Source organism: Sceloporus occidentalis, unplaced genomic scaffold, assembly GCF_023333645.1.
Source record: "Sceloporus occidentalis isolate IW3139 unplaced genomic scaffold, rSceOcc1.0.p SCAF_76, whole genome shotgun sequence".
NCBI classification, from domain to species: domain Eukaryota; kingdom Metazoa; phylum Chordata; class Lepidosauria; order Squamata; family Phrynosomatidae; genus Sceloporus; species Sceloporus occidentalis.
The window spans coordinates 1,289,644-1,307,447 of NW_028317056.1; the positions used below are offsets into that span (position 1 = coordinate 1,289,644).

A 17,804-nucleotide genomic window follows, 5' to 3' on the forward strand; every position below is an offset into this window, starting at 1 on the left:
CTTTATCACTCCCATCACTCCTGTGTTCCAATGGCCCTTTATCACTCCCATCACTCCTGTGTTCCAATGGCCCTTTATCACTCCCATCACTCCTGTGTCCCAATGGCCCTTTATCACTCCCATCACTCCTGTGTTCCAATGGCCCTTTATCACTCCCATCACTCCTGTGTTCCAATGGCCCTTTATCACTCCCATCACTCCTGTGTTCCATTGGCCCTTTATCACTCACTTGAGTGACTGTATCTTATAACTGTTGGCGTCCTGACGGCCGGCAGGGGGTCCGCCATTGTACCCTGCGCCCGTCGGCTGCAGACAGACAGATGTGCGGAGTGAGGGATTATGGGTAAGGCGGCCTATAAAAAAAATGATATAAGTGCTTTTCTGCTGAACGTTCTGGCACAGATTCTCCTGATTTCACGGCCAGGGGTTGTGCGCCCTAGCTTGGTCCTAGAGGTAGCCCCCTTGGTACCCCTTCGTTCCTAGAGGTAGCTGCCTCCTGCACCTGTTGGCTGAGCCGGCGATGTGAGAAAATGCCAAGTCTAGAGCGATAAACACCATGATGTAAAGAGAGAGATGAAGGCGGTCGGGCTGGGAATTCCCCCCCCCTTCTCGCTCTCTCCCCTCTTCAGTTATATCCAGCTTTGTCTCCGCTCACCACTTTCCCACAGACCCCCGGCCCCTCACAGAATGGCTTTCATTAGGACAGGAATCCGGCCTGAGAATGGCATCAGCAGGAGGTGGGAGTCACACACTCACAACACACAACCCGGCCGCTGACACCCACGCACGCACACGGCAATACACACACACACGGCAACACGGATACGCACTGAACACACAACCACGCGCAATAACACACAACCCGGCCGCTGACACCCACGCACGCACACGGCAATACACACACACACGGCAACACGGATACGCACTGAACACACAACCACGCGCAATAACACACAACCCGGCCGCTGACACCCACGCACGCACACGGCAATACACACACACACGGCAACACGGATACGCACTGAACACACAACCACGCGCAATAACACACAACCCGGCCGCTGACACCCACGCACGCACACGGCAATACACACACACACGGCAACACGGATACGCACTGAACACACAACCACGCGCAATAACACACAACCCGGCCGCTGACACCCACGCACGCATACGGCAATACACACACACACACGGCAACACGGATACGCACTGAACACACAACCACGCGCAATAACACACAACCCGGCCGCTGACACCCACGCACGCACACGGCAATACACACACACACGGCAACACGGATACGCACTGAACACACAACCACGCGCAATAACACACAACCCGGCCGCTGACACCCACGCACGCACACGGCAATACACACACACACGGCAACACGGATACGCACTGAACACACAACCACGCGCAATAACACACAACCCGGCCGCTGACACCCACGCACGCACACGGCAATACACACACACACGGCAACACGGATACGCACTGAACACACAACCATGCGCAATAACACACAACCCGGCCACTGACACCCACGCACCCACGCACGCACACCGCACACGGCAGTACACACACACACGGCAACACTGATATGCACTGAACACACAACCACGCGCAATAACACACAACCCGGCCGCTGACACCCACTCACGCATACGGCAATACACACACACACACGGCAACACGGATACGCACTGAACACACAACCACGCGCAATAACACACAACCCGGCCGCTGACACCCACGCACGCATACGGCAATACACACACACACACGGCAACACGGATACGCACTGAACACACAACCACGCGCAATAACACACAACCCGGCCGCTGACACCCACGCACGCATACGGCAATACACACACACACGGCAACACGGATACGCACTGAACACACAACCACGCGCAATAACACACAACCCGGCCGCTGACACCCACGCACGCATACGGCAATACACACACACACACGGCAACACGGATACGCACTGAACACACAACCACGCGCAATAACACACAACCCGGCCGCTGACACCCACGCACGCACACGGCAATACACACACGGCAACACGGATACGCACTGAACACACAACCATGCGCAATAACACACAACCCGGCCACTGACACCCACGCACCCACGCACACCGCACACGGCAGTACACACACACACGGCAACACTGATATGCACTGAACACACAACCACGCGCAATAACACACAACCCGGCCGCTGACACCCACGCACGCATACGGCAATACACACACACACACGGCAACACGGATACGCACTGAACACACAACCACGCGCAATAACACACAACCCGGCCGCTGACACCCACGCACGCACACCGCACGCGGCAGTACACACACACGGCAACACTGATATGCACTGAACACACAACCACGTGTAATAACACACAACCCGGCCGCTGACACCCACGCACGCACACCGCACGCGGCAACACGGATAAAAGGGAATCGCACGCGGTTTCATATCATAAAAGTCTCCACTGAAATGAAATAGAAAAAAACATTCTTCGTATAAAGACCGGGGGGCAGGGGGCAAAAGTGGTGGGTGCAATAATTTACAGAAAAGGTATCAAGTACCTAAATAATCACCGTAAAGCAAAGTCAAGGATTCGGGGTTAGCCGGAAAGTGGTTAAAGAAGAAAGAATGAATGAATCAGAGATTCCGCGGACATAGATCAGAGAGTCCGGTGTTACAAAGTATCTCACGAAGTTCTAGAGCCAAGTGAGGTCTTCCGAAGGGCCGCCGTCTCGAAGGGATCTCGGTTTTCTCCCGATTGACCTGCTTCTGTTCCTTCTATTTAATGTATTCCCGTGATTAAGCCCCACAAGGTCATCTTCTCGCCAGGATGCGCTTAGAGCGAGAGATATCCGAGCAACAGAGGGGGTTTCAGCCAATTCCAGAGACGGTGGTTCCAACCGATCTCTCGTGTTCCTTACGGTACTTGGACTTGAATTTGGCCTGGATAGGGTTAAAATATTAATATATGCAAGGCATATAACATCAAAGGTTTATCGGCTTCTGGGTGGACTCCTGGTGGGAGCTGTCCAGCAGATGACCACGAATGTCCAGGCCAGGGAGGGAGGTCATTCTTGGGTTCCTTGGTAGATGCTTCACTCTCCTGTTTCCTTGTGGTGGCATCGGCTACCTGTTCCTCGACGGACTGCTTGTGGGAGCTGTCCAGCAGATGACTACGAATGTCCAGGCCAGGGAGGGAGGTCATTCATGGGTTCTTGGGCAGATCCTTCACCCTCCCGTTTCCTGGTGGTGGTCTCGGCTACTCGTTCCTCGATGGGCTCCTGGTCCAGCAGATGACTATAAATGTCCAGTCCAGGGAAGATCTCTTCTAGGTGACCTCTCAGATGGATGCCGTTTCCGATGTTTATTATACGGCAATGGGCTTACGGGGGTAACGCTCTCTCACCGCCTGCTTATTCTTTCTACAACCGACGGTAAGAATGTACAATAATAGCTCATGAGCAGGCTGTCCAACTGTAGGTCCATGGGCCAACAATTTTTAGAACAATTATCTAGTATATTGTAAGTTTATTGCAGATCTGTCATTTTAATAAGGTCCAGGATGAGCCCTGAATTATTATTATTACCACATTAATGCAGAATATAGATAGACAGATATCCCCCGGGGGGGGGGGGGTAAAAACCCTGGGAAAGGCAATGAAACTGTAACTCTGAAACTGGTTGTTTTTACTGTAGAGTAGAGAATTTAATGACCGGGCTGTAAATGCCCCCCCCATATACAGCGCGTTCTGCCACATAAATCTCGCGGCGTCTGTTAGTCTATCCGGTGATCCGCAGAGGATGAGATGGCAGAATGATCGGCGTCCATCCGTAATATTAATCCCAGGTACAGGATGTTTATACAGACGCCGGCGAAAAGAGACACCAATGATCAAAAATAAAGCCGGATTTATATATTTTTTAACCATTCGGCCGTGGTTTTTGGAACCCAGCTGCCTGGGATCGGAGGGCGGCTCTCCACGGGTTTTTTTTGTGATTTTTTTTCCTGTTTTATCCTGAGATGTCACCTCAAATCTTGTGGGTTTTTTTTATTTTTTTTATTTTTAGCCCAAATAACTAACTTTATTATTTTGCCCCACATTAAAATAATCACAATGTCGAACAAGGCCGGCCGCCCGCCACTTGAACCGCGTCCCCCCAGGCATGCGCCAAAGATGGATACCTCTTCTGGGGGTGTGGTTAGAGGCGTGGCTGAAGGCCAGGGCTATTTGTGTAACTGAGTGGGGCATTTAGAAGAATAATGGGGTTTATTTACCCCGTTTAATTTATAAAGCCGTTTCCTGCTGTTTCTATACACATTATCGGGGCTTTTAGGGCTGTAGAACCCTGCGATCCCCTCATACCCAGCAAACATTCCGACCTTCTAGAAAAGAGGGGCATCGGGGGGAAAGAGGGACATCGGGGGGGTTATAGGGGCATCGGGGAGGGGGAAGGGCATGGGGATGTAGGGCACAGAAAGGGACTAGTCAAACTACACAAGGACACCTGGTAGTCACGGGGCAACTTATGTACACATAGGCTATAGCATGCGCCATCACACAGGTATTCGCTAATAACCTCTCATTAAGAGCTAATGGCCAATTCACAGCTGCTAAGCCCCGTCAGGACCGTGTCAGGATGTGTTGTAGCGCGTAGGGAGATACAGTTCATTAAGTGGGGAGGAATTATCACACTTGGTGTATGCTCCATACAGAAACTTTCCCAGAACATATTCCTCGTTATGTGTGACATACGGTGTCTCTGTTAGTACTGAGCTGGGTAGAATAGTAGGATGTGTCCAAGGAAGGACAGATGGCTGCCCCCTACAGTCGAGTTTAAGGACTAACAATACACAATTTCAGATATAATGAATCCCATCAGTTTTGAGCTACAAGAAGCCTAAATTTTTTTAATAATGTTTCACGCTTTATTTTTGGGATTTCGTTCATCGCTATTTTTTTTCTAAAATAATTATAAATGCATGGTTTAAAGAAAGTTTACTATCTGTACTGGCACAACAGACCACTAAACATGAGTTCCATTAAAAAAAAAATAAAAAAAAAAATATATATATATATAGATATGGCCAAACTAAAAACACTTAGAAAACAGCTATAGAAAATAAAAATGTATTTTAAGAAATAACATCATTTTTTCATAATAATATCTTCAGAAAGAGATTGTATATATTTTATTTATTTAAATAATAGATATTATTTATATTATATTTATTATTAATATATATATATATATATATATATATACCTATTTACATATATTTATAGCAAAGTGTTTTTGGTTCTAGGTGTATAGAGTGTGGTATTAGTATTTTTAAAAGCCCAACCTTCTAGATTGTAAGCTCCTTTGATCAGGGTCCTGCTTACGTTTTGTTTCCTTTTTAAATCGTTATGTTATGTCCTGTTCATCTGTTGTACAGCGCTGGGGTATATTATGGCGCTATAGAAATCAATAAATTATAATTAATAATAAGCTGGTCTACATCGCCACCTAGGGGTTTTATGTGGGAAATGCAAGCACATTTTTGAAGTGGCTCTGAAGAAGACCCTCCAGGTGAGACCCAAACATGTCCCAGCTTGTCCAGATTTACCTGGTGGGCAGATGGTCGCTTAAACTGGGCTTATTTGCATTTATTTGGGTTAATGTTAATGCAAACTTCAAGTCTGGGATCTATAGGTAAAAAAGCCCAAGTTAATTGAAAACACCCAATCTCCATATCAAAAAAGATTAACTAAATGTGCATTTTAATAGCTGTATTTCAATGTTTTTATTTAATTTATAACGAGAAGGCGTATTGGGCCAGGATCAAGGGAATTCTGTAAATAAAGGCTGGTGCGAAGAACCTTCCGAGATTAAAGTCACTTCTCAAATAACACTTAATAAATAAAATACAAAAACATTAATACGTTTTCCATCTTCATGTTATAGAATCTGGAGTAAGCTCCAGGCCAAAATGCCATATCCAGAGCAGGAAGATTGTAATGGTTTCCACGGTGATTGCTCCACTTATATATATATATATTATTAAGTTTTCAGGTAAGCCATTGTTTGCCGGCCGCCAGGTCCCCTTGGGAGCCATAATGATGGTTTTTAAGACAACGCTATGCCCTAGGCTTTTGGAATTCATAATCATTTTAAAAGCGGTGTATGCCTGTGAGTCATGAGAGTCAATGGTGGGGACAGAAGCCCCCTGTTAATTAAGCATTGACCTACATGCGTGATCACACTGGCCCCATATGACGGAGTGGCCCCATCTGTATTATACCCCCCCAGGGACTCTGTTAAAGGGACACCTGAAGCTGACACGTCCGGACACATCGCCCTATTTTAGTTAAAGGTACTGCGTGACCCCCTCGGGTTAAATTGGTGTTATTATTCCAGAAATCCCTCGCTTTCCGTCCATTCCTGGAGGGCAGGATTAATGCAAAATCCCTTTAATTGGGAAAGTATTCCCATTTGCAACCTGAAGCCTTTTTAAAGCTTATTTCCAAAGGAATATTCTTGTTCCAGAATCATTGAATCTACAAGGAATGGGAAAAAAAATCAAATGAAAAAAGTGCGAGCGAAAACTGAATTGTAGAAAACTGGGACGATTAAAGTAATTCAGTATCTAAACTACAATTATTACTATTTTTTTACGTCGAGAAGAATGGCCACAGGAAGACTGCATATTTTTAATGATAAATTCAACAGAAGTCACTTTATACAGAATTAAAAGGTTAGTAATCGGAAATTCTAACATTTGGTTAAGTAATATTTTCAAGCATCTAAAAACATATAATAACAGATCTAACAGTATATACAATTATATTTTATTTATGCCTTCACTGTGTAATAATAATAATAACAATAATAATAGTAATGATAATATGGACTCTTACACAACATTCAGGTAAGAGGAACCAATGTTTCGGCTCACTGTTTCCCGTGAGACAACTTTTATGCACTTCCGGTTGTCCCTAACACGGTAAGCATAAACTTCTGACAGGGGTCTAGAGAGGCGTCAGCCGTTACCATGGTAATTGCTGACAATAGATAACAGAGGTCGGGGATAGACCTGACCCAGCGGGTGCGCGGGGAGGATTGTGGGGTATTGGGGGACCGGGGCGGCTGACCAGAGGCTCTGTGCAACGGGTCCGAGTCGGAGGTGGCTCCTCGGGGCTGCTGGGGGTCTCTGCGGGAGCTCTCTGTGCACGCAGGGCCCTCTCAGTGAATTAAACATTATTTATTATATATATAAATATAGCAATGAGTGATGTTAATGCCTGTTGGCTGGGAGGGGCCGTAACCACTGTATATGTTAATAATAATAAAGTTTCTTTATATGAAAATAAATTGATCCCAAATGGTTTTGGTGCCGTTAACCCCTGTGGAGCCACAGTGCAGCACAATAAGTCTCTAGTGTAAAAGTTAGGTTTATTGGGCGACGGATGTGTTTTTAGGGAGAGATTAATAGTTTGGTTCTTTTTAATTCCAATAAAACAATCCGTATCGAGAGTAGAGACGCCTGATAACGGGGAGCGTTGTTATCCCCCACGATCCACCATGAACGAGTGGGTCAATAACATGGCGACCCCATTCTGCCTAAATGTGGCTGCCCCACTCGCTCTGGCATCTACCTCTATGTCCTCTCTTACTCCATACCTGCCCAGTGTCCCTCTTCATTTTGACCACTCCCTCTCTGGACTGCAAATCGCAGTGCCTATCTTTCCACCCCTGATGCCCCTCTTTCCTCCCCTGATGCCCCTCTTTCCTCCCCTGATGCTCCTCTTTTCTAGGGATCAGAATGTTTGCTGGGTATGAGGGTATCGCAGGGTTCTACAGCCCTAAAAGCCCCGATAATGTGTATAGAAACAGCAGGAAACGGCTTTATCAACCAAACGGGTAAATAAACCCCATTATTCTTAATGCCCCACCCAGTTATACATAGAACCCCACCTACAGCCACGCCCCTAAAGCTAAAAGTGCCCCTCTTTTTCCCCTTTAGAAAATTAGAAGGCGCGCGTCTGGCAGTCTGGGGCAGGAATGGACGACGACGGCCCCCGGGACGCAGCGTCACACTTCCAGGGGAAGCCGCTGGGGGGGTGGGGGCTCCTCCAGATCGCCGGATGCACGGGGCTGGCGGCTTATTCTGTTTGGGCCTTGGTTCTGATGCCTGGATTCCGAAAAGTGCCTTTAAAATTACAGGTAACTCCCCGTTAAAGCTAAAAATGTAAACTTTCATCTCGCAGCCAAATCTCCATCTTTCTAAAGTATTTATTTCAGTAATCAGTTTTATTTCTCTATTTAATAATAGTAATTAAAGTCATACATGTTACATGCGATACCCGTGTCAGCGGAACACAGCTGCGGGCTGCTAGCGGTAAGGCATCAGCTGCTGTATAACATGAACATGCGCGGTAATAGACGTAACATGGTTTCTCCTACCACCAGGTGCCTTATATACCCGCCAGTGCCAAGCAAGTGGCCAACGTGATGTCTCTGCTCAAAGGTCGCTCGGGGAAGATGGTCGATCTGGGATCCGGCGACGGCAGAATAGTAAGAGAGAAAAAAAATTCTTTTTTTCCCAGAGATTTAGATAGAATGAAACAAAGTTTTACTTTACTGAGAGGGTGGTAGATAAGTGGAACAGCCTCCCAGCAGAAGTGGTAGAGGGTAATACAGTGAGGGGATTAAACATGTATGGGATAGACATACGGCTCCTGAATCTAAGACGAGACCAACGACTGCGACGGGGCCGATCTGCCGGCAGGTTCTAGAAGCCCCGGGGGTCTGTTATGTCTCGCAGCCGGTACGTTCTCATTCTTTTCTTTATTTTTCTGTGCCATTGCAGGTATTGGAAGCTGCCCGGCGAGGGTTCGGACCCGCCGTCGGCTACGAGCTCAACCCTTGGTTGGTGCGTCTCTCTTACTTTCACGCCTGGAGGGCCGACTACCACCGCAGGGTGTCGTACCGACGGGAGGACCTCTGGAAGGTTAGACGCTTCTGACTATCAGTCTTACTATCGCTCTAAAACGGGGACGATGAATCGAATACATTGTGTCTCTGATTCTAGGTGAATCTGCGGGATTGTAGCAACGTCTCCTTATTTCTGGCTCCAAGTGTGGTACGTAAATTATACATTTATCAGAAACGATACATTTATTAAAAATGATAGACATACGGCACCTGAATCTAAGGCGAGACCAACGAATGATTAAGGTTTGAGTCGTTACAGCAGGAGAAATTGGAGGTCCTTTTGACACGTCATGAAAAAGAACCAGAACTTTCTAATCTGGAAGGTTAGAAGCTATAAATGGGATATAAAAGTATCGTTACTTGGGAAAAAGATAGATAGATATATAATAGATAGATTATAGAAAGATAAATAGATAGTTGGATAGATAGATAGATAGATAGTTGGATAGATAGATAGATGATAGATAGTTGGATAGATATATAGATAGATAGATAGATAGATAGATAGTTAGATAGATAGATAGATAGTTAGATAGATAGATAGTTAGATAGATAGATAGATAGATAGATAGATAGTTGGATAGATTGATGGTTTTGTCGCTCCTCACCCTGGACGGTGTTCTCCTCTCAGCTGTCTTTGATGGAGTCCAAGCTGTTGGCAGAGCTCCCAGCAGACGCCCGCGTGGTGGCCGGAAGGTTTCCTCTACCAACATGGACTGCCAGCAGCATCGTTGGGGAAGGCGTGGACAGAGTCTGGGCATATGATGTTCAAGCTGTACGGCAAACCACATCGGCCAAAAAGGAAGATGCCGCAATTTGAAACCCCCCTCCAGACAGATTGGGACCCCAGGACTTGTGCCGGACTCATCACTCATCACGCGGCAGGGGGGGTTCGGAGGCTTCGGAAATGCCTACAGAGAATTCACGCTGTATGAAGAGTTTTGTTTGCGGTTCTATACGGGACTCGTGCGTTTGGATTCGTACAAGTTTTATTTTTAACGAACTTTGTTAAATTCGTTCATTCGTAAAAATGTCCAAAAGCGTAATTTTTTTTCTCACCATCTCTTACTTATTCTCTCTCTCTCTCCCAATCTCTTCCTGCCTTCTCCAACAGCCGCTTCTGTATCTCCTTCCACGATGCTCGGCTCCCCCTGCTCTGCTGATCCGGAGTGCGGAGGCTTCGGAAGAGGCCGGAATAACGCAGACGGATCAGCGGAGCGGGAGAAGCGGTTGTCAGAGGAGGTGGGAGACGCAGAGAGGGTGAACGACAAATCCGGTTTCCCAATGAAAAAAGCCCTCTGAATTCCGTCGGAACCGAAAGAGCAGAGAACAGAATTTACCCAAAAATCTAAACAAATCATTTTCAGTCCTCGTGCACAAGTTTAATAAATACGTTTTAATTCATTTTATCAGCATGAGCGGAACATCCGGAATTACTGTATTTTATGTAAGAGGAATATTTTATCTTTTAAAAATATATAATTTATTCCAAAATAATATATAGACAATTTTCTTCTTAAATACCGAATATTTATATGCAGGCGGTGAGAATAAATTATTATTATCTGAGTTTTCCAAGCCTTCTTTTTCTGTTACAAACCAGTTCAGTTTATATTGTAAACCGCTGACTGTGTATAAATCCTAATTATTAATCATTCTTCATAAATATAGCAACCTATCGTATATTCTATATATATATATATATATATATATATATATATATATATATAATTAGTAGTTTGTGTTGATTTTTGCTGTTTTAGAATGAAGGGTCCCGGTGTGTAAAAGCGGAGTTTTCAGAGCTGTTTTGGGAGTAAACATTTATATCACGCAGAAAGCTGATAAACTATATTTACAGTAGTTTTTGTTGCTTGGTTACAAACGGTTAGAAACGATCACTAGTTTAATGGGGGTGAAGATGTGGCATTTAGTGGCGTATCTGCCCGACCCCGGAATAAAATGTCCATCTGGTACGTGCCCCGGAGAAGCCGCGTCCGCAGTCTGTAGATGAACGTGGTCCAGACTGCAGTACCAGCCACAGCCAGCAGGTGAGGCTCTCGCATCTCGTGGCTGTTTCTCCCGGTGGCACACAACGCCGGGTGCCCTCACATCTCGTGGCTGTTTGTCCTGCCTGCTCGTAGTAGGAGTGAATGTGAATTGTCCGCGCTGAAAGCTCTTGGGCCCTCGTTACCCAGGAGTTTCCTCAAACGCGTTATTTCTTGTTTGTAACTGGGAAGAAAAGGACATTGTATGGGTTGTTTTTTTTAACTCGGTTGGTCCAGTCTATCAGCCATTGGCCCTCTGGCTTTGTGAACGCCGATGTACGCCCATCCTCGTGCCCGTTACCCTAGTTGAGATGACTTTGCCCCCTTGCTCTGCTCACCGGCCCAGGTGCTTGTCCACGTATTCCTGCAGCTCCTCTACTTGCTCTTCTGCCACCACGGCTCGGGTCAGCAGCTGACTCCTCTCCTTCTCCAGATCCTCCTTCACGAAGAAAACAGGGCAACGTAACTACAAGTCCCGCAGGATGCCACGTCGGCTGCTATCTCTAAAGGGGACGGGGCCATTTCTAGTATTGCCTACAAGGCTGATGAATCCCTGTCCAAATAACATGCTAGCCTCAGAAACATTGTAGCAACGCCGTGGTTTGCTCAGATATTAGCGGCTTGAAGGACAAGTGGTCGTCGTCCTCGCCTTTTGTCCGTATGCCCCGTTTAGCCGTTCGGTGTCACTGCAGAACATGATGGCGCCATATCAACCAATACATTATAATACTGCCTCTTATCCAGGTACCCCTGCCACCCCGGCTCTGTCCACAGACAGGCTCTGATCAGTGGGGGGGTCCGTATGGGCTCCGGGACGGGGTCCGCACGCACCTGTGTGTTATGAGTGAATTCCCGCAGCTGCTTCCGGATCTCGGCCCAGGTCTCTTCGCTGAGCTGCCCGTTCTGCCCCGTACCGCTGAAACAAAAAGAAAAAGCGAGTCATCAGTAGCCGTCTCGGTTACAGAAGGGATGGGGGATGGGGTCTCCAAATTTCACATTTTCCCCCCACTATGCTCTAGATTGTGAGCAAATCTATCACTGATTCACTGGGGGAGGGGGGGGGGTTCTCGTGCAAAGACCCAACTTTCAGCTCTTTGCACCAAAGATATCCTTCATACATAGCCTGCAATATGCCATATGGTGAAATTTGTACTTTACTGAGAGGGTGGTAGATAAGTGGTGCTGCCTCCCAGCAGAAGTGGTAGAGGGTAATACAGTGTGGGTATTACACATGCATGGGATAGACATACGGCTCCTGAATCTAAGACGAGACCAACGACGCTCCTGTTACGGCGGCTTCATACTTACTGCTGATTAGATGTAATTATATGATCAGAAATCCTCTTCTGTACCAAGAGAGAGAGAGAGAGAGAGAGAGAGAGAGCGAGATTACAGGCGGAAACTGGGGAACGAGACAACATTAATGAACTGGCTTACAATGAGAAGGTTATTGGGTTTAAGCGGTGATTAGATGTGACCCAATTACAGCGGACGGGCGGTAAACGTACGAGGCGGATATTCCATCGAGGGCGGCCATCGGGACAAAAGTTACGAATTTCCCTAATTAATATGAAATCGAGCAATCTGATTGGCCCCCGCGCCGTGTGCTCGGCGTCACCGACCTTCTCCTTCAGCTCCTGGACCTGCGCCTCCAGCCGGGACTTGTCCTCGCGCAGGCGGTTCAGTTCCTGCGCTGACTGAGACAGTAATTCGGGATCAGTGATGGAGAAGTGATGCTCAGGGGGTCCGGGGTCCATGTCTTGGTTCCCTAGCGCCAGGATCTGTTCTCGCTGCATTCTAAGGATTTAAATGACCGTAAATACAAGGGGACAATCTCTCCAAAGAAGCCCCTAAAACCGTCCCTGATCTTCTCGTTGGGATTAGCGGGGAGGTTGTGGGTTCTCTGCTTGGGATATTGAGGAACCTCATTTGACCAACAAATTTGATTGAGTTCCAATTTGGTCGTTAATGTCAAGAATTTGGTTACGGCTAAATTGTGGTTTGTAAACTTCCTCCGTAGTGGTAGAAGCAGCCAAATCAATTTAGAGTGGATTTGGTAAAGCTATCTCCAAAACCATGTAATTCCGCCCCTAATCCAGCTCGTTGTGGGGTTAGTGCACCTACGGTATTGGTGTCCATTTTTTGTGTGCATTGAGCCACTTCATCAAAAATGTGTGTATGAGAGAAAATATTGCCCAACCTGCCCAAATTCACAATGATACGCAGAATGTGTGATAAAATTGTTAATATAAAAAAATATTCATAATTTTTGTGGGGTTTTTTCTCTTTACCTTGGATGACCCCTCTTTCTCACTTATGAGAGGGGGGGCTTCTAGTGGCTGTCGCAATGATCAGATCTCTCCTATTGGTCAGGACTAGTCTGATCATCATTTGCCCCCTCCTGACTGGTTCTGCAGAGTCTGACCGCAATTGACCTGGAAGCACCAGGTTTTGGGGACTGAGGACACAGAACATCAACCCTAAAATGCTCTTATGGAGCCATCAGGCAGCAGGGCAGGGTTGGGGCCGGTCTGAGGCAGCCTCTGCCACTGAGCCCCGGCAAGTCACATTGGGCTCAGGAGCGCCCGCTACATTTTAACACGGGACGTATATATACGTCTGCATGGCCCTCAGGTGTAGCCCATGTTTCCAGCTGCATAGTGGACGCTCCTGACATAGAGTTGGTCCATGGTGGCCTTCTGCCATCCTTACCGATATGCTATAAGGAGACTCTCATGCTTCTTCAACAGGTTCTGCATGCGCTTCTTGTACTGCCGCGCTGCACTCGCAAGCTGCTCCTCCCTGGACCGGTGAGAGGCTTTGATGTCACCGAGCATACTGTCGACATACTGCTTCATTCGCACAGGATCGACCTGGGGTTTACCGGACGCCCCTGCTCTCACACTCCCGTCCACGTAATCCTAGACCAGGTACAAGCACGTCAACCCACGTGTAAACAGGTGCGACTACGAAGCTCTGCGTGTGTGAGCCGTGTGGCATCACATGCCAAGTAATGTTATACATATCACCGGGGCAGATTGTCATATTGGGGGTGAGGGTCCATAGTGCACCACTGCTCAGGGGAGATCGATGGGGCTTCAGATGGGGTAACTGGGCATCTAGGAAGGATTATTGGTTGCTCACCGCCAGATCCTGTATGTAACGGTTGAGCCGGGAGCGATATTCCTCATTAAGCTCCTTTAGGCTCAGCTGCAGACGCGAGTTTTCCGCCTCGAGTTCTTTCAGTTGACTTTGGGACGTCAGAAGGACCTATAAGAGATGGATATAGATGGCGCTGTCATATGCAGTGGCGTCTCCTTGACCATCCCCTATTAAAAATTCAAAGCGACCGCCCAGTGGCTAACTGGGTTCCACTCACCGCCGATTGTTCCGCCATCTTGTGTTGCGTGCTACGAATGGCCCTTTTGGCTTCCTGAACCTCTTTGCCCATCGCAACCCTAGGGATGAGGAATCATCATATCCAATAGATAGCAGAGGTGGATTACAAACACGTCATTAACCCACAGCGAGGTATCCAAACACAACACGCAACATTCTGTACAAAGAGCTTACACTCTATCCTCCAGTTTCTGCTGTTGGGATCCGTGGATCTTTTTCAAACTTTCGATCTCTTCTTTGATGTGGTCTTGATTTCCGAGAAGCTACGATGACACAAATGATAAATACGCCACATGTATAAATACACACGGGGGCCAACGCAGACCACTCGTATGATCCGTTCATTAATAAAACTCCACAAAGAACAAAACGCTGGAAAAAAAGCTCCGCTTTTATCCGGGAGAACGGTGAAAGCGTGCGATCTCTCCTTACGTTTCTCTCCAGCTTCCTGCGCTCGTGCTCCGAGGCGACCACCTCTTCCGGCTGACCAATCAGGAGTGAGAAAAAAAAAAAAGAGATAGAATTCGATTGTTGATGTTACAATGTATCTAGATGTAATTCACGTGGCACGTTCTATGATGACATGCATAAGAAGAGCGCGCTCTCCGGGATCCGGCATTACGATACCTTGATCTTGCGGGCAGACAGCCGGTTCACCATGGACCTCACTCTCTCCAGCTCGGCGGTGGCCTCGTTGACCAAGGCCCTGGACTGGGTGAAGGTGTCATCGTGTCCTCTGTTGTTGGCCATGTTGAGCAGTTCCATACTTAGCTCATCGTTCTTGGCCACCTGTCACGTAGGAACGGGGAGAGTCAGGTCAGAAGTCATCAGGCAAAAGGGACACGGGTTTAAAGGAGGTCACTCATTAGGGTATGATGGAGGCCACTCATTAATTGGTTATTGAGTCACCTCGTACAGATGAAAAACATCTAATCATAAATCAGTTTTAGGTTTATTTGGGATCTCTTGATATTGAGGGACTCTCACCTCTCTCTCGTGTTCTTTGCTCAGTGCCAAGTAGTTGCTCTTTAAGACAATGTATTCATCAGCCAGCTCCTTGCGGTTGGTCTCCACCGAGCTGAGGCGCTCCTTCAGAGCCTCGTGCTCTCCGCTCAACTTCTCCTTGTTCAGCTCCAGGGACATCAGCCGGTTCTCCAGAGACAAGATCTGTAGGGTAGACGCCAGTGGATGGTCGGTCGGCACGTATATCATTACGGGGGAACGTCAGGAATTAAAAAAAAAAACCCTCTTTGGTTTAAATTTACATCAAGGAACTTAAATGAAATCTAACGTCAGTGGACGCGACATCCCACCAACATTCCATAAGGCTTCTCTCAGCCGAAGGGTCGAATGGTAGGGTTACCCACGACCAGCAGTCTTCATACCGTGTTCCTGAGTTCAAACGTCTCGGCCTCATAGTGTTCTCTGATCTTGTTGGTTTCAATCTGAAGTTCTATCAGTTCTTTAGAGATCTGCGTGGAGGAAAACGAGTACAAGAAGAGGTCAATTACCCTGGAAAGAGACCCCGTAACATGGACTTCATGACGCAACATTCCAATGAAATGGAGAAGATGTAGCAGGGGGTGGAGAGATGGTATGTGTGTCCTTCTAGTGTTTGTAACCCTTATCTCACCAGAGTTAGGGTATTAACTGTGGTAATAAACCTGCCGGCCCCCGGCAACCGGGTGGTGAGGGCTTTACCTTCAGCTTCTCCTCCTCGCTGAGCACCAGCTTGGATGAAAGGTCTGTCTTGGAGCCGGCCAACCTCCCCATCTTCTCCTGCATTTCATTCAGCTTGGCGTACAGCCTCTCGTTACGATCCAGTAACTGCACCTGGAAGGGCAAAACTTCACAGCTAGACCACCAGGGCTGAAAACTACCCCAGGGCATTTAAAAGGGCAATTGTGGTGGTAAGAGCTACATGTTGTAGCCATCATCATGATCAGTAAAATGGTTTCCATAGTAACTACTTAGGATTCTTCACCAGAACATGAACCAAGGATGATGTCATGAGATGCAGTGATGCGTTCTTGCGTCATGACTCCTATCACCCCCATACTGCAGGTACCGTGTTTAGAAACATGGGCGCTGACCACCCGACTAAACCCCAACACGGAATACAGATCTGTTCTGTGCCAGACAGTAGGAAGCTCAGGCTCAGAGGCTCTTACTGCAACCCCCATCATGCTCAGACAGCCAAGGGCGCCGATGATGAAACGTTAAATCTAACCCCGTTTGCTTTTTGTATTTAAGACATGACACGGTCACTTAACTCACATTTTCATTGGCCAGCCGCCTGACCTGCTCCTTGAGAGAGGCGTCACCGCCTGCCGGAGGGTCCATGAGGGTCCGGGGGGTCCCTGATTCGGGGCGATAGGCCCTGGGGGTATCTCAGAGAGCGAGAGGCAGCTGATGCTGGATCTGTTTACAGCTGGGAGGGGGGTTGCTATGGCTGCCTCCTTGTGTACATGTGCACGCGTGTGCTCAGCTGAGTAGGAGGGGCTTACATGACAAGAAGGTGGAGCCATAACTGCCTGGCTCGGGACCTTTTTAAAGCTACAGTACTATATATAAGAAACAAAGGTCTGACGTTACGGCATTCAAAGTCAGTCCCAACTTCTTTTTCTCCGAGTTTGTGTTTAATGCAGAGGCTTGCTAGACACATTATGGTAAAGTTTTACTTTACTGAGAGGGTGGTAGATAAGTGGAACAGCCCCCCAGCAGAAGTGGTAGAGGGTAATACAGCGAGGGGATTAAACATGCATGGGATAGACATACGGCTCCTGAATCTAAGACGAGACCAACGACTGATTAAGGTTTGAGTCTTTACAGCAGGAGAAACGGGCAACTAGACGGGGGCCGGATGGGGCCGCTCTTCCGGCCGGTTCTGAGAGAGAAAAAAATACAGGATTCACGGCTAAAATAATATATATATTTTCTGTCAGTATCAGGTCCCCGACTCCCAGCAGCAGCATTCAGTGTCGCTCAACGTGTCGGCTTCAGATGGATAAAGATGAGCTGGTGGAATTTTTTTTGTGTATAAAAAGAAACATTTTTTATTAAACTTTCTGGTTTTATTAAAATTGTTCTTAGATTCACATACAATATTTTGTGATTTTTTTTCCAGGACTCAAATAATAACATAATGCTCATTTATCCCTCTCATTTTGCAGCCGCTGGAGTTATCTGCCCATCTCTGGGGTAGATAAATTCTTACTGACATGCGAGTTGCTAATCAAAACATATATTGTTGCCGAGCGACAGTCACTTCCTGTGAGTCTGCAGAAACAGGAAGCTGCTTGTTTTCCAGAAAGAAGCTTGCGTT

The 17,804-nt window shown here is 47.2% G+C and overlaps 2 protein-coding genes across 2 annotated transcripts; one reads left to right on the top strand and one right to left on the bottom strand.

Annotated features, from left to right (window-relative positions):
• The first annotated feature begins 8,102 nt into the window (after positions 1-8,102).
• On the top strand, positions 8,103-9,855 carry LOC149285702 (adenine nucleotide translocase lysine N-methyltransferase-like). Its single transcript, XM_089494800.1, has 5 exons — positions 8,103-8,264; positions 8,511-8,615; positions 8,911-9,051; positions 9,133-9,183; positions 9,667-9,855. The coding sequence occupies exons 1-5, from the start codon at positions 8,103-8,105 to the stop codon at positions 9,853-9,855; spliced, it is 648 nt and encodes a 215-aa protein (XP_089350926.1).
• A 1,285-nt stretch (positions 9,856-11,140) lies between these two features.
• On the bottom strand, positions 11,141-16,822 carry LOC149285703 (coiled-coil domain-containing protein 78-like). Its single transcript, XM_089494801.1, has 15 exons — positions 16,757-16,822; positions 16,181-16,312; positions 15,865-15,951; positions 15,467-15,646; positions 15,107-15,268; positions 14,912-14,962; positions 14,654-14,742; positions 14,460-14,538; positions 14,225-14,350; positions 13,793-14,001; positions 12,703-12,877; positions 12,389-12,426; positions 11,912-11,996; positions 11,419-11,519; positions 11,141-11,264 (listed from the first exon to the last, which is right to left on the bottom strand). The coding sequence occupies exons 1-15, from the start codon at positions 16,820-16,822 to the stop codon at positions 11,141-11,143; spliced, it is 1,704 nt and encodes a 567-aa protein (XP_089350927.1).
• Between the last annotated feature and the right edge of the window lie 982 nt (positions 16,823-17,804).

Excerpts from the sequence above, each read along its gene's own strand:
- LOC149285702 (XM_089494800.1), top strand. The coding sequence starts at position 8,103 with ATGGACGACGACGGCCCCCGGGACGCAGCGTCACACTTCCAGGGGAAG. Across the intron at positions 9,052-9,132 it reads GACGGGAGGACCTCTGGAAG|GTGAATCTGCGGGATTGTAG; the intron begins GTTAGACGCTTC and ends CTCTGATTCTAG. Across the intron at positions 9,184-9,666 it reads TATTTCTGGCTCCAAGTGTG|CTGTCTTTGATGGAGTCCAA; the intron begins GTACGTAAATTA and ends TTCTCCTCTCAG.
- LOC149285703 (XM_089494801.1), bottom strand. The coding sequence starts at position 16,822 with ATGGACCCTCCGGCAGGCGGTGACGCCTCTCTCAAGGAGCAGGTCAGG. Across the intron at positions 11,520-11,911 it reads AATTCACTCATAACACACAG|GAGGATCTGGAGAAGGAGAG; the intron begins GTGCGTGCGGAC and ends TTCTTCGTGAAG. Across the intron at positions 11,265-11,418 it reads GTGGACAAGCACCTGGGCCG|TTACAAACAAGAAATAACGC; the intron begins GTGAGCAGAGCA and ends TTTTCTTCCCAG.